Here is a 14,570-nt window from a genome sequence, read left to right on the forward strand (position 1 = left end):
AAAAATAGCATTACAGAACATTCCATATAACTCTGTCTGGAGAAAAGTTTTTAGGGGTAGCATTCTATTAGCATTTTTGGCTAACAGAGCATACCATTCTTTTATTCAACATAACCTTGCTGTTATTCAAATTACTAAATGGACCATTCCATATCATGTTAGTGTTCTGAGCTAACGTCATAGCATTATTTGTTAAAATGATCAGTTAATCACATTAGCCGGTGTATGTGTGTTTTAAAAAGAAGCCAGACTTGCGTGAGTTTGACATGTCTTTATTTGGCAGCCTGTTGGTTCACATGGTCCATGAATCACAAACTGCTCCTCAGACAGGCCACACACAATTAACTGGTTTATTAAAATACCATCCAAATTACTGCACTGATTTGAGAACAGATTAAAAAAAAAGCATGATTGAAAAACGATAAAACATTAAGGCTTGTTCTCTCTAACACGGTCATCGAGAATTTAGCGCAAAAATTGACTATGTATAAATAAATAACTTGCAATGTAAGGTGCTGGGTGTGTGTTTATGTGTGTGCGTGTGGGTGTTCCTGGGTGTGTTTCAGGCTCATCAGGTTAGTAGCTCATCACAAAAAAATAAATCATTAAATATGTAACAGAAGTAAAAATGATCACAATTTTAGTGTTCTTTTTCAGCATCCCTCCTCTGCGAGTGATTGGCTTAATCACTTCCTGTCACACCACCAAAAACAAAGATTATTTACAAAACAACAGCAAAAAACTTGTTCTTCATCAAAGAGTTTGATAATTCATGATAATGGAAGTTAGTGTCATCAGATTTCAACAATCACAGCTCGCGATTATGGTAAATGTTTAGGATTTAAAGTCTGAGGGGCTCATTTCTTGTTTCGATCGTAGTTACCATGGCAACACGGCATTTACAACTTTAACAAAACGTCGGATGAAGACGGAAGCTAGCTTAATGTTGCCAACTGAACAGAGATGAGTTATGCACATAGCGATATCATGATTATGGTTTTTACAATTTCCTGTCGCAGGAGTCTTTGTAGAAAAGTTTGCAGTGGAACAAACTCGTCTTGCTTTTTGATTGCGGCTCACATTGCGATCCAAAATAAGTTTTGTCAAAGAGGACGCTAGCCTTGCTAAACATGAAGTAAGATCAAGGAGTCTTTGTAAAAAAAACTTAAAGGAATCGAGTCGTCTCTTGTTTTGATCGTGGTTACCATGGCGATACAACCATCACAACTTCACAAAATACGACAAATCAAAGGAGAAGCTAGCCTCGCTAAACATCAACCGACAGTGATTATGGTGACGTTTTTGCAGTTTTTGGAACTGACACGTCACGTTTTGATTGTGGTTACCATGGCGATACACACTTCAAAACTTCACAAAATAAATCAGATCAAAGCTAGCCTTCTTTTAGGTCCTTTTCATGAAAACTTAGAAGAAACAAGTTAAAAGCAACATCGCGATTATGGTCGAGCTTTACAATTCTCAGATGTTTCAAAAGACTCAGCATATTCCTTTCTTTTCAACAAAGCTCCTCCCACCCATCATGAGTGACCAATCAGTAAGCTTTTTACCTATAGCTTAAAAATAAAAGTAACGTCCCCCAGGTGGTGCGTTCATAGAAAGCAGGGATTTTAACGTTTTCTTTTACGCTTCAGAAAGCAATGTGCTATTACAGTAAATGATACAAAATATTTGAAAAAATAAACAAACAGTATTTTTGCTTTAAATGTGTTTACGTCATGCTAGCAATAGCGAATAAAGCTGTCGAGACCGGTGAGAACCATTTTTTTTCCAGTTAAAATTGTTTGCTAGCTTCAAAGACCGTTTGGCCGTCGCCATCCGGAATTTGTTGGTCAAATGTTTTGTTAATGTTCAAAATTCCTTCTATTAGCATCGCTTTTTGAAGGATCAAAGTCGCTCCTCAGGGGTTTGGGGGCGTGGGGGTACTCGCGGGAGGTTTTCTACCTTCACACGCATTGAAACATTTCAAACGGCTCCTTCATCTTTTTGATTCACAAAGACGGCGACGGCATCAATGTCGCTGGTTTAGAAAAATGCTAAATGCTTCATTCAAGGCGCGGAAATGACAACGCTGATGAGGGAGATGGAATAAAATGAGTACAGGAAGTAGCCACATCACCAGCATAGTGAAATAAATATTTCTTATCTTCTTGTTTTAAAGCCATTCATCCACTGGCCTGGCCACTCGGGGGAAGGTTTGGAGGACAGTGGGGGGCGGGGGGGAGGGTCTATGTGAAGCTCTGAAGAGGCTGGCTGACCCGCATGCAAGCCCAGTAGAAGGCCCGTGCCAGGGTCACCAAAACCAGAAGCAGTAGAACGGCCCACGAGGCGTAGATGCCAGGGTAGGTCTCAGCCTTCAGCCACGTGCCAGCCTAAAGAGAGCCACATGAAACTTAATAGCAACAAATATCAGGAGTTGACACACAAAAAAGTCAAAAGAAGTTAGGCCCAAAAACACACAGGATGGCTGCCATTTTGTTTCGAAGCTGTCAAGTTAGGGTGATGTCCTTCAAGGAAAAATGCCATCTAGATATTTCATTGGACTGACATTAGAACTTAAAATGAATTATAACATTTCCGTTGTGAGTAGACACACAACAAAGTAAAAAAAAAAACACACCTGAAAAAAACATTTTGATCTAAAGCGGACATTTTAAAAAGTTGACAGACTGTATTGACTTGCCCGTATGATACCCAAAAAAGACATTTTGACATGAGAGCCTCAGTTGTGAGCACGGCTATAATGGTTAACAAAAATGAACGAAATAACTAAATTTGCAAAAAATAAATAAATAAATAAATAAAAACAATATTTTTTTTCTTTTTAAGAAAACTGATAACATTAACTAAAACTATAATTGTAAAACTTCATTACTTCATTGAGATGAAAGTGTTTGTCAAGTAATGTTAAATTATCCATCCATCCATCCATCCACCCATTTTCTTGACCGCTTATTCCTCACAAGGGTCGCGAGGGTGCTGGAGCCTATCTCAGTTGGCTTTGGGCAGTAGGCGGGGGGACACCCTGGACTGGTTGCCAGCCAATCGCAGGGCACACAGAGATGAACAACCATCCACACTCACAAGCACACTTAGGGACAATTCGGAGCACCCAATTAACGTGCCATGCATGTCTTTGGAATGTGGGAGGAGACCGGAGTACCCGGAGAAGACCCACGCGGGCACGGGGAGAACATGCAAACTCCACCCAGGAAGGCCGGAGCCTGGACTCGAACCCGAGTCCTTAGTACTGGGAGGCGGACGTGCTAACAATTTTAAATTAAGTACATTTAAATGTATTTAATACAGAAGAAGTAAGGTCAAACAGTCGTGTGAAAATTCTAGTTTACTTTATTACACTAAACTTAATGGCATTTAAAAAAAAAATCTTGACATATACTCCATAGATTAAAAATAAATAAATAAATAAATCTAATACTAAAACTAATAAAGGAAACTCAAACGAAACATTTAAATAAATAAATAAATAAATAAATAAATAAGAGACGTGCTCTAAAAACTACTTAAAACTAACTGAATTTAAAAGACAAAAGTCAAAATGAAATAAAACCTAATTTTAATGAAAAATCACAAAACAATTTAAACCCATAAATGTCAATAACCCATGCCCGAAATGACACAGGAAACACCATTTTAATCTTTCGCAGGGAGTTTAAAAAGCTGATTTTGTCTATTTCCAAACTTGTCCTCGAGTTTCCAAATTCTGCTGCATATTTCATTCCATAAGGGGCTCCTTTTAAAGTGATTTTGTCGAGCTCAAGTCCAATTAGACCGCCACTAGAATTCCACTTGATGATGAAACTGAGCGCAGGACAGCTGTTGTGGATCTCACAGCAAGGATTAGAGATGATTTTTAAAGCACATTTCTAAGAGAGTTGTGCAATTGGGAGCTGCATCATTCAAGACAGAAGAAGCATGGGCAGAATGCTAACGACAACTCAGCAGTTTTGTGCTCCTTTAGCGCCCTCCAATGGCCATCAATAACAATGTGTGGAATTATTTCCCCATTTGTTTGTATTCAGTTTGTTGTGGAGTCAAATCCAGTATAATCCAGATTTAGCCACACCGTAAACACAATATGCAAAATTAGAGCTGCTTGATTATGAAGAAAATATTAATCATGATTAATTTGGGAATAATTGAAAACGTGATTAGCACAATCATTTGTTTTTTGGTACAAAACAAGAAAATGTTTAAACATGGAACAAAAAAATGTTATCACTGCCTGTAAAAGCAGTCATTTTTGCTCCTTTCTCCATTTCAAAAACACATCAGATTTACAGTTACATCTGATCCAAAACTGAGCAGATTAGAGACAGTTTGAGAATGGAAAAAGTCTACAATCAAAATAAAGTAGAATAAACACTGTCATTTTACTCACAATCAGACCAGCAGTGGAGATACAGAACAGCAAGCAGAGCAGAAAACACCACAGGCTCCGCCTCCTGGGATATCGCTGACCAATGGAGGAGCTGCAAGGGTGACAAAGAAGTTGAGGATGTTTGCAAAAATGATTCTCCCATACTTATTATTTGAAAATATATATATATATATAATTGTTGGACTAAGATGACAATAAAAGGATCATATCTCTGCAAAACAGCCATTTGGACGGTACACGCACAAACAACAGTATTGACACGAGTTTTTCCATTAGGGCTGAAAATAATGCTACATTCCATTTAACAGGGGAAATATAATGTAATATAATCATGAGTGCAGCAAAGTGTTGTGTAATGTTGGATTTATATGGAGCAATGCTTCTTTTAAGGCGCTTTATAAATAAAGTTGAGTTGAGTTATAATGCTGCATTCGAGGATCGTCGGAAGTCGGAAATATCTGCGTTCAAACCAGGAAGTGCGCCCAGGAACGCCTCCTTGAACTCGGAAATTCCACTCGCGAAGGACCCCGACTTCACCGGCGGACTACAATGTGACGTCACTCTGAATGCTAAAACACAATTTACTCGAGTATAAAACTAGATAGCTTTCTTCATAAATATTCGACATAACTCCACGTAACGCAACGTACGTGACAGTATTGCCGCTATATCCCTGCATGAAATTATACGGTCAACTACTTAACTGTATGGAATGCTTATGAAATAAGATTAAAACAATAAATGAAGCAAAATTGCAAAAAGGTAAGTTTTCTGGAGGTCAAATTGAGTTTTGACGACCAAAATAAAAAAACAATTTATCACTATCCGCCATTTTGGTTGTTTACTTTCACCTCGAAGGCTTTGAGGTCGGAACTGAGAAGTTTCAACTCGGATATTTCTGACTTCCGACCATCCTCGAATGCAGTGTAAGACCCCACTGGGATGCACATGATACACATTCATTGGATTATGTAAAAATATAAACTATTAGATGGAAAAATACATATACATAACAAATACATAACAATATTAGTTAAAAAATGTTCCACAAAAATGGTAGGAAAACATATACAAATAGTAGAAAAAAATACTAAAAATATTAGCAAGTTAAAAAAAATACTCATAATATTTCAATTACAAAAATAAACACTGCAGAAACATTAAGCAAAATTACAAAAATGCTAGACAGAAAAATACTAAAATATTAAGAAAAATATTAAAATGAGAAAATATATTTTAAAAATTTGACAAAATACTAAGGCAGTAATGAAAATACAAAAACTAGACAAAAAACAAACAAAAAAACAGTAGGAAAAGGATCATATCAAAAATATTACCAAGTTACAAAAATACTTGGAAAAAAAATATAAATTTACAATTAGAAAGAAACAAAAAATATTTGACTAAAGAACAAACAACAAATATGTATATTTTAAAAAAACAAAACATTTTGTAATAGTTAGAAAAATTAATATGAAGGGAAAAACAAATACATCTTGAAAAATATTTAAATATGAAAACGATTTAAAAAATATTTAAAATACAAACATTTAGAACAAAAGTACTAAATATTAAAAACACAAAGCAAAAGATATGAAGAAAAGAAAAAAGATGACAAATACAAAGATATTCGAAAAATATTTGGAAAAAGTAAAAAATAATAATAAATAAATTTAAAAAAAGAAAAGAAATATACAAATGTAACCAACAGACCTGATAAAAGTACAAAAAAAATAAGATGATAATAAATGATAACTACTCACACTTTCCTGCAATGCGGGCATCTGGCCAGCGTGCGGTCTGTGAACTCGGTCCACTGTAAGCACAAAACATTCTGACGATCAGTTTTTCCCGTAGCGTGCTCAAGCATGGACTCAATCTTTTCTTTTTCAAGTTGTTTTGAGTATACGAACGCGTCTATGTCATAAGCCAAATAGCCTCCAGACTTTCTGTGTCAAGGGTGCTCGCCTTGCGTGGGTAATATGTAAACACTGATGAAAGGAGGAGGCTTATGGTGACATTGGGCACCAACACCGAGCTCAGTTTCAGTTTGGATGAAGACAAATGCTCGTCGTGTCCGTAGAAATGCGAGCAAGCGTTGGCTCGCTAATTGTGCAGAGAAAAAAAATGTCCGCTCGGCAGCTTGACGGCCATTAAATTAAGGATGCGAGCAGCCACAGGGACAAGTGGACGATAAATTGCTGCGTAAATGAGGAGGAATGACGGCGTTTAGCCGACTTTGTGTAGCTGGGAAAAAATGAGCAATAAAAAAAGAGTGTGCTGGAGGAGGTACGCTTGTCAAGTTTATCAGGCCATCGATGACAAGGAGAGAAGCGCTACAGCACCCCGGGCACAGATTAGTACTCGTGTTCCCTAACAGGACAGGTGGAGGCCCGCTGAATGCTAAACGAGCACCTCTTTCAACACTTTTCTGTTTACCTCCACCAAGGCCCGAGTTGTATTTACATCATCATTTTGTTTGCTAGCAAGATGATGCAAAAACAAATAACTTGGTCAAAAAGTTATATTTTGGTGTAAACATCCATCCATCCATTTTCTTGACCGCTTATTCCTCACAAGGGTCGCGGGGGTTGCTGGCGCCTATTTCAGCTGGCTCTGGGCAGTAGGCAGGGGACACCCTGGACTGGTTGCCAGCCAATCGCAGGGCACACAGAGACGAACAACCATCCATACGCACAAGCACACCTAGGGACAATTTGGAGCGCCCAATTAACCTGCCATGCATGTCTTTGGAATGTGGGAGGAGACCGGAGTACCCGGAGAAGACCCACGCCGGCACGGGGAGAACATGCAAACTCCACCCAGGAAGGCCGGAGCCTGGACTCGAACCGGAGTCCTCAGAACTGGGAGGCGGACGTGCTAACCACTCGAACACCGTGCCGCTTGGTGTAAACACTTCCACGCAATTATTCCAATTAAATTAATCGCCATTTTTTTTTTTTTTTAGTATGTTAACGTAATCCATATTTTTCTCATTTTATTTCTTGTTGACCTTTTTAAAATATATTAAATGTCACATTTCGCAAATTTCCTATTAATTCCTTCATTTATAACCAAATCACATGCTATTTTTTATTCATTGTACTCACGTGTGTTATTTAAAAAATATTTCACATCTTTATCATTAATATAATTGCATATGAATACTATTTTTTATAGGACATAATTTTCAATAAATAAATAAAATGACATTTTAAAATAATGTTTGTATGTTTAACAGAAACATGCCCCTAATTTTGTCGGATGACGATTCTAACTATTCCGCCCCCAGGTCCAGTGTCCAGTGTTGGAAATTAATTTTAGCTAATATTCTACAAGGTGTGATCAGATGGCTTTTGTTGTGGAAACAAAGCAATTAATTTGTTTTTTAAAATTGATAAAATTTTAATATTATAGTTTCCAAGATTAACTTCAGAGTTTTTAATTATAAAAATGCACGTAATTTTGTGGGGGTTTTTCAGAAGTTTATTCGGAATATGTACACAATAATGTGGGGAAAATGTTTTGTCGCTCTCTTTTTTTTTTTTAATGTTTTTTATTTATGTGGTAATAAATGTTCAGCATTGTTTATTTAACAGTAAAATCTTTTTAAAAATCAATTTAACAATTACTTTTCAGTATATAAAACGTGACAAATAAATACTTAAAATTTAAAACAAATGAGCCAGAGAGGAATAGTAAAAATAAAGCGATAACATTTAGCAATCACTGAAGTGTAATTAATACACATAAATTAAAATATTACAAAAAAAACGAAGTGCGAAGCAAAGTTCTGTGCAATGAACAACACAAGGAACCAAAGTTAAAGAGCAAATATATAAAATGAATAATTGATGTTATCTTCGTTTCTTGTGCAGTTGTTTTTTTAAGAACGTAACGCCTGCCGCGTGCGAAATTCGAAGTTCGAACCCATGTTGGACTCAAAAAAACAAAAACAAAAAAAAAACACACAAAAAAAAAAACAAAGATTCGATGGGGGAAGACGGACCTCTCAGTTTCTGTGCGGGTGACGTGCTCGCCTCTCAGCATAATGAGGTCTAATAAATGGCAAGAATGTTGACGGCCATCATACCAGGAAGGTGTTGCTGCAATGTCCACAGGAGACGCGGGCCCCAGCGGGCTGGGGGTCTGGACTGGCCGGACCGGGATGAACTGGACCCAGGTTGATTATCCGCTTGCTGCAACCACACACCCAGCAAAAATACGCAGTAAGACACCACCCCAAAAAAAAAACACACACAAAAAAACTATTCCACTTGTCACAACTGAGACTGGCCTAATGAGCAACTGGAACTGCGTGTGTATGTGTGGCGTGTGTAAATGGAGTACCAGTACGGCCTGGGACACGCGATCCGCTGGGAGGTGACTTTACAGATGAGCAGGCAGTTGCAGGGACAGCGAACGTACTTCTTACCCGCCGGAGCGTTCTTGATGGGCTGCGCAGAAAAAAAAAAAAACTCCTCACTTCACATGGACATCAGAGTCACAAGCACCTTATAAAAGAGTGCGAGAGGACCAAAGGGGCAAAGGCAACGGTCGACCAGTCGAGCCATTCAATTGTTGAACATCTAAAATATTATTTTTACATTATGGGTCATGAAAAATCATGCATTTTTATTATTTGTGTATACTCCAATTCCTCATACAGAAAATGAGCCTTTTGTTGCAATAGTGTTATAAAACAAAAACAAGAAAACCCAACAACAATTTGAACAATGCGATCATGTGAGCAGCTTCTCAGACAAAGTTTCAACAGCACGCTGCGGCTGCTGGATTTGCACAAAAGATCACACACAAGTCATTTGCCTTCACCTGCAAGACCTCTCTTGCACGACTACAATATTAGTCAGTGGACTGCAGACCTCCACCAAGGGAAAACAATTCTACTGCGTTTCATCAGAGTGCCCAGTGACGTTTTTTTTATTTTTATTTTTTTATTTTTTTTAATAAAAGATCTTTATTAGGACAAAACCATTTCATTTGTACAACCTAACGCCGTTCTAATTCTGGCACAATTCGGCATTTTGGCGGGTCCATGAAAAGCGGGGGTCGACTGTAAAATAAATAAACAAGTTGTTTGTTCCATCTTTTAATCAGACTGGTGATCAGTTATCATTCGTTTTTAAACTCACTCATCGGCTCCAAAAAACTGAAAATGTACGTTTGTACGTGAGATTTAGAAAATAAATAATAAAATAATTTTGATCTAGATAAAGGATCAATTACTGTACATTATTTTCATTTTACTGTAATGTTTCTTTTTATTTACAGTAAAATAAATTGTAAAAAACAACTTTATTCTACTAATATTATTAACCAATTGTGTATTTAAAAAATCATTTAATTAAAATGTTAGATACGGTAAAAGTGTATTTTACTAATGTTTTATTTTATCAATTACAATAAATCTAACCACTCATTATTGGCAGAGTGTGCGCAGGGAGCATTCGCTCGGTGGTGTAGGGGTTTTGTTTGCGCTGAACATGTGCGCTTTGCACACAGCAAATAAATAAATAAATAAAAATAAAAAATCAGCACAAATTTTTATTTATTTTTGTTTTGCAGGTTAATTTTTTGTTTTTTGTTTTTAATATTGTGCTCCTAAGTTAATGTTGGTGATCAGTTTGAATGTCTTATTATTTATTGATTTTATGTAATTTTATTTTTCCGTATCATATGGTTTGACATGGTCAGTCAAAAAATGTTTATAGTTTAATTAAGGATTTAATTTAATTTTTTAAGTTCAGATGCACTTTAAATTTTTTCTGTTACAGTTAATAAAGCTATTCTTTGTAAGTTGGTCCATATTTTTCTTTTTTTATTATCTTATACGTAAATTAAGGATACAGTGTTATGCAGAGGTGTGCTTATAACAATTTTATAGACAAATGACACTATAGTCGCACGGGGAAGGGGGGGGGGGGGGTGAGATGTTATCTTCTTATTGGGGAGGGCATGACAGAAAATAATTGAGAAGCACTGATTTAAAGTAATATAAAGTTAATATTTGTATACCAATCAAGGCTCACCTGTTTTCTGGGTTTGGTCATGTGACATTCACTAAATGCGCCATGATTGGTCATTACCTTAGCCCTGGGCACGTGATGTCATTTTCAGTCCACTGCAAGAGTCAAAATGTCTTCCTCAAGGTATTAATTGTAAATGAAGAATAGTTATTAAAATAATTATAGACAAAATATTCACTTATTCTTGCTGAAAACGACTGAAAGAGTCAAGAGTCATTGAAGGCTTTACGATGCCGACAGTCTGAGCCTGAATGGATTAATTGACTTTACGTTATTCTCAATGGAACAAATAAGACGCATTAGCCGGACACGTTTTTGTTGGGGGAGCCTAGAACGTACCGTGGCCTCGTTGCACACACCACACTTGACCACGTGCTGGTGGATTTTTCCCTCCACAGAGATGAGACTCTGGCACACCCGGCAACTGATGACGGGCGCGCTGCCGCTCTCGGGCGAGGTGAGGGGCGAGTACGGAGGCGGGTCCTCGCCCAGGAGCACTGACGGCTGCGTGGGGCTGGGGAAGGGTGGGAAGCCTGAAGAGAAAAAAAACCCCACAATGATGACAATAATGCCAAACTACAGAAAGAGTCAGTTGCCACGTATTTAGAAATTAGTATCTACGTATTACTCACTCAAAAAAAAAAAAAAAACAGCTGTAAAGTTACAAATTAATTCCATAACATTTGACAAAATTCATGTAAAATTAGAAGTTTCTTCTCGTGAAAATCAGACTGTTGTAAGAGTTTTGTTTTGTGAAATTACATACAACTTATTTTTTATGTCAAAACTTCGTCTCAGACAAATTACAAATGCATTATTTTTAAACTTTCAACTTTTCTTTGTAATATTGGATTTTTGTTCTCGTAAAATATCTCTCTTCAGTTACATTTTCCCGTCAACTGATATTGCGAACTAAGTCTTGTAAATCTACAACTTGATCCTCAAAAAGAAGAAAAAAAAATTGCTCTTGTAAAATGTTCTTGTAAAATTACAATACTGTATTATCCTTAGGATACTTTTTTTTTGAATCTCTCATAATATTGTAACTTATTCCATGTAATAGCACGGTTTGGTTCTCATAAAATTCTATATTCTCATAAATTTCAACATTATTATTGTACAGTCTTCCCTCGCTATAACGCGGTTCACTTTTCGCGGTCTCGCTGTATCGCGGATTTTTTTTTTAAGTGCAATTTTGCATATTTTTTTTACAGTAATATACCCATTTTATAAAATTTATGAAGGTTTGAACAAGAGAGAAATGTGAGAACATGTATGCCTCAATGAGAAGTGTATAAATTGTGCGGTCGGGGATTTTAGAGCCTTAAAACATTTATAAGAGTTGTAAAACATAAACCTAACTACTTCGCGGATTTCATTTATTGCGGGTATTTTTTGGAACCTAACCCCAGCGGAAAACGAGGGAACACTGTATAAAAAAAATGATTTGTGAAAATATTAATTATTCTGTCAAGTTACATTTTTTTTCTTATAATACTTCGAATTATTATTCATTGTAATTCCACACCTTGGGCTCCTAAAAATTCCGACACAGGGGGTAGTAAACAAGGGTGACAAACAAGGGTTTGTACAACAGGACTGCAAGAAAGAGAAAAAAAAAGTTTCAGTTCCCATGACAAGTGACCTCTTTATGATTAACAAGCTAATAAGATTTGGTCTCGAGTTCTGCTTTCTGAAAGCAGCTTTTGCAAGGAAAACACTCCAGGAATGCTGGGAGGGAAATCCAACAAGCCAATGAATTGTATATATATCTTTACCTTATTCATCTGATTAAAAATGGGTAAATATTTGCGAAAGAGTAGACAATTTTCAATATATTAAATATTACATGGACGGGACCCTTTTGAACCTAACGCCTCCGTTATCGACCCCTCACTGGATACGGCTCTGCTTGGACCCGACCTGCGCCGTCTACCGATTGGCTGTGCGACACGTCAATCAAAACAGGTGTTTCTCGTGCTGCTAGCCATTTAAACAGCTCAGAAAACTTAACTCTGTTCTAACTGAGCGACACTAATCTTTTTCTTTTTTTTTTAAAATACGACCACGATGTAACTAAATCGTAGCAAAGTCGCGTTTATGACAAGCCGCTAAGTTGACGTTTAACTAGCCTTCCGAAGCAGCTTTAGGTAGGAAAACACTCGGGTTGCTAACAGGGAGATTCGACCAATGACATTACTCGTATTTATCATGGCTGACTTCATATTATCGCTTTAGGTTCTTAATTTGTCTGAAAGTAAATAAATAGATGAGGGGACGAAGGATTTAAGATGACACCAAGTTGTCATCTGAACGCAACCCCTCCCTCAACGGCTTCTCACTGGCCAGAGCCCTGCTTAGACCCGCCCTTCACTGTCTTCCGATTGACCGTGTGACGTGTCAATCAAAACAGGTGTTTCTCCCTTTTGCTAACCAGTGAACCAGCACAATTAGCTTAGTTGCGCTCGTATAAATAGACAATGAGAATTTAAAGCCCAACTAGCATATTTTAGATGAGTCGTAACATAACCGTGGTGATGATAAGTTGCCAATTTGACGTTTAGCGAGCATTTTTGGCCTGATAATAAGAGGTAGCTCGCGTGCTATTACAACAGAGTGATTAGCTGGTTAGCTGTAGTGATGCGTTCACGTCATTGGAGAAAAATATAGTCAAAACAACATATTAAGTCTCCGCTGGGGACGACGACTACAGACAGCCCGCAACCGACGTCATCTCCCGGGGTATAAACTCGACGGGCCGGTTCTCCGTCACTGTCACAGCGTCAGCGTCAGCTAACTGTTAGCAACAGGCTAGCCGGGGCGGAGGATGGTGAGCGCGAAGGCGGCGATGAGGCGGCCGGCTACTCACTCTGTGGCTTGCCGGCAACACCGTAGGGCGCCGCACCGGGCGACAGGCCGCCGTTTCCGCTGCCGAGGGCGCCATCGCCCAGATCGGACAGGAGCGGGGACCTCTCGCCGTCCGCCATGCCGAAAGCGAGCGAAAGTGTGAGAGAGAGAGCCTGGCACGGAGCGAGGGAGGGGAGGGAGAAGAGGAGCGCTTGCTACTCGAGTATGTTGTATTGTTGTGTCGGAAATGCGAGTGTCACGTGATTACACGGGTGCTGCTGCGGTAACAACGCTTGCGCATGCGCATAACCATTACAACCAGTCCGACTTTTGTCAATGATTTCAGATTTTAAATGACAAAACAAATTTGCCATACAGCAAAGTTTCACCGATGCTGTATAGTTTATCTAATCTCCTCTAATCCTACGAGATTAAAAAAAATGTTTAATTTTAAAATCGTAGTCTTTCAAGAAAAAAGATCTGATATTTCTAAGAACAAAGTGAAATATTTGAGAATAGCATGCATATATTCTCGGAAGTCATACATATCAGAAAAAAAGTTGCATTTTTTATGGAAGAGGTCATTTTTTTCAGAATAGGTCACTAACAAGTTTTAAACTGTTTTAAAAAGTGATGGGTTTTGTGTGTAAAAAACATTTGGCTATTTTTCGAGATAGTGTTTTTTTTTTTTTTTTTTCTGAAAAAATACATACAAGTCATACATATTAGGGGAGAATATATTTTACAAAAGTTACAGTTGAGAAAACAGTTGCATATTTTCAAGAAGTACAATTTGAAGGGGGACAATGTTGCTTTTTAGAAACAAATATTCAAATTTTAACAGACTATAAATTTGAGGGGGTGTGTTGAAAATTTTCGATATAACTTAAAAAATGAGAAGTTGAATATTTTCGAAAAATGTTTTTAAAGTTATTTGAAAATAGTTTTAGAAAGAAGTCTCGTTTTCCATATGTATCTTGGGGGGGAAAAGTTGAATATTTTCGAGAAAGAAGCTTTCTATTTTTATTTTATTTATTTATTTAATCATATTTGACAATCTTTTGAAAATATTTGAAAGAAAGTCATTCAAATTTTCATATTTTGGCAAAACAAAAAAGAATCTTAGAAATTAATTTGAGAAAAAAAAATCAATTGACTTCTTCTATGTCCATACATTTATAATACTATAGTCCAGTGTTGTACATGGGTTTGTTTCACAACACTTCACGTGGGCTGCAGCCGCAACATTTGTCCAC

The 14,570-nt window shown here is 37.3% G+C and overlaps 1 protein-coding gene across 1 annotated transcript; it reads right to left on the reverse strand.

The window, feature by feature from the left end:
- Positions 1 to 256: 256 nt before the first annotated feature.
- Positions 257 to 13,587, reverse strand: pip4p1a (phosphatidylinositol-4,5-bisphosphate 4-phosphatase 1a). Its single transcript, XM_077525790.1, has 7 exons — positions 13,337 to 13,587; positions 10,807 to 11,000; positions 8,771 to 8,877; positions 8,514 to 8,619; positions 6,184 to 6,236; positions 4,421 to 4,511; positions 257 to 2,390 (listed from the first exon to the last, which is right to left on the reverse strand). The coding sequence occupies exons 1-7, from the start codon at positions 13,452 to 13,454 to the stop codon at positions 2,247 to 2,249; spliced, it is 813 nt and encodes a 270-aa protein (XP_077381916.1). The 5' UTR covers positions 13,455 to 13,587; the 3' UTR covers positions 257 to 2,246.
- Positions 13,588 to 14,570: the final 983 nt, after the last annotated feature.

This window comes from Festucalex cinctus, chromosome 1 (assembly GCF_051991245.1).
Source record: "Festucalex cinctus isolate MCC-2025b chromosome 1, RoL_Fcin_1.0, whole genome shotgun sequence".
Taxonomy (NCBI): Eukaryota; Metazoa; Chordata; class Actinopteri; order Syngnathiformes; family Syngnathidae; genus Festucalex; species Festucalex cinctus.

Bases quoted from the DNA above. Each gene is read 5' to 3' on its own strand.
- pip4p1a (XM_077525790.1), bottom strand. From the start codon at position 13,454: ATGGCGGACGGCGAGAGGTCCCCGCTCCTGTCCGATCTGGGCGATGGC. The intron at 8,878-10,806 runs GTACGTTCTAGG...TTTTCTGCGCAG, and splicing joins GTGTGTGCAACGAGGCCACG to CCCATCAAGAACGCTCCGGC. The intron at 2,391-4,420 runs GTGAGTAAAATG...GGCTCTCTTTAG, and splicing joins TCTCCACTGCTGGTCTGATT to GCTGGCACGTGGCTGAAGGC.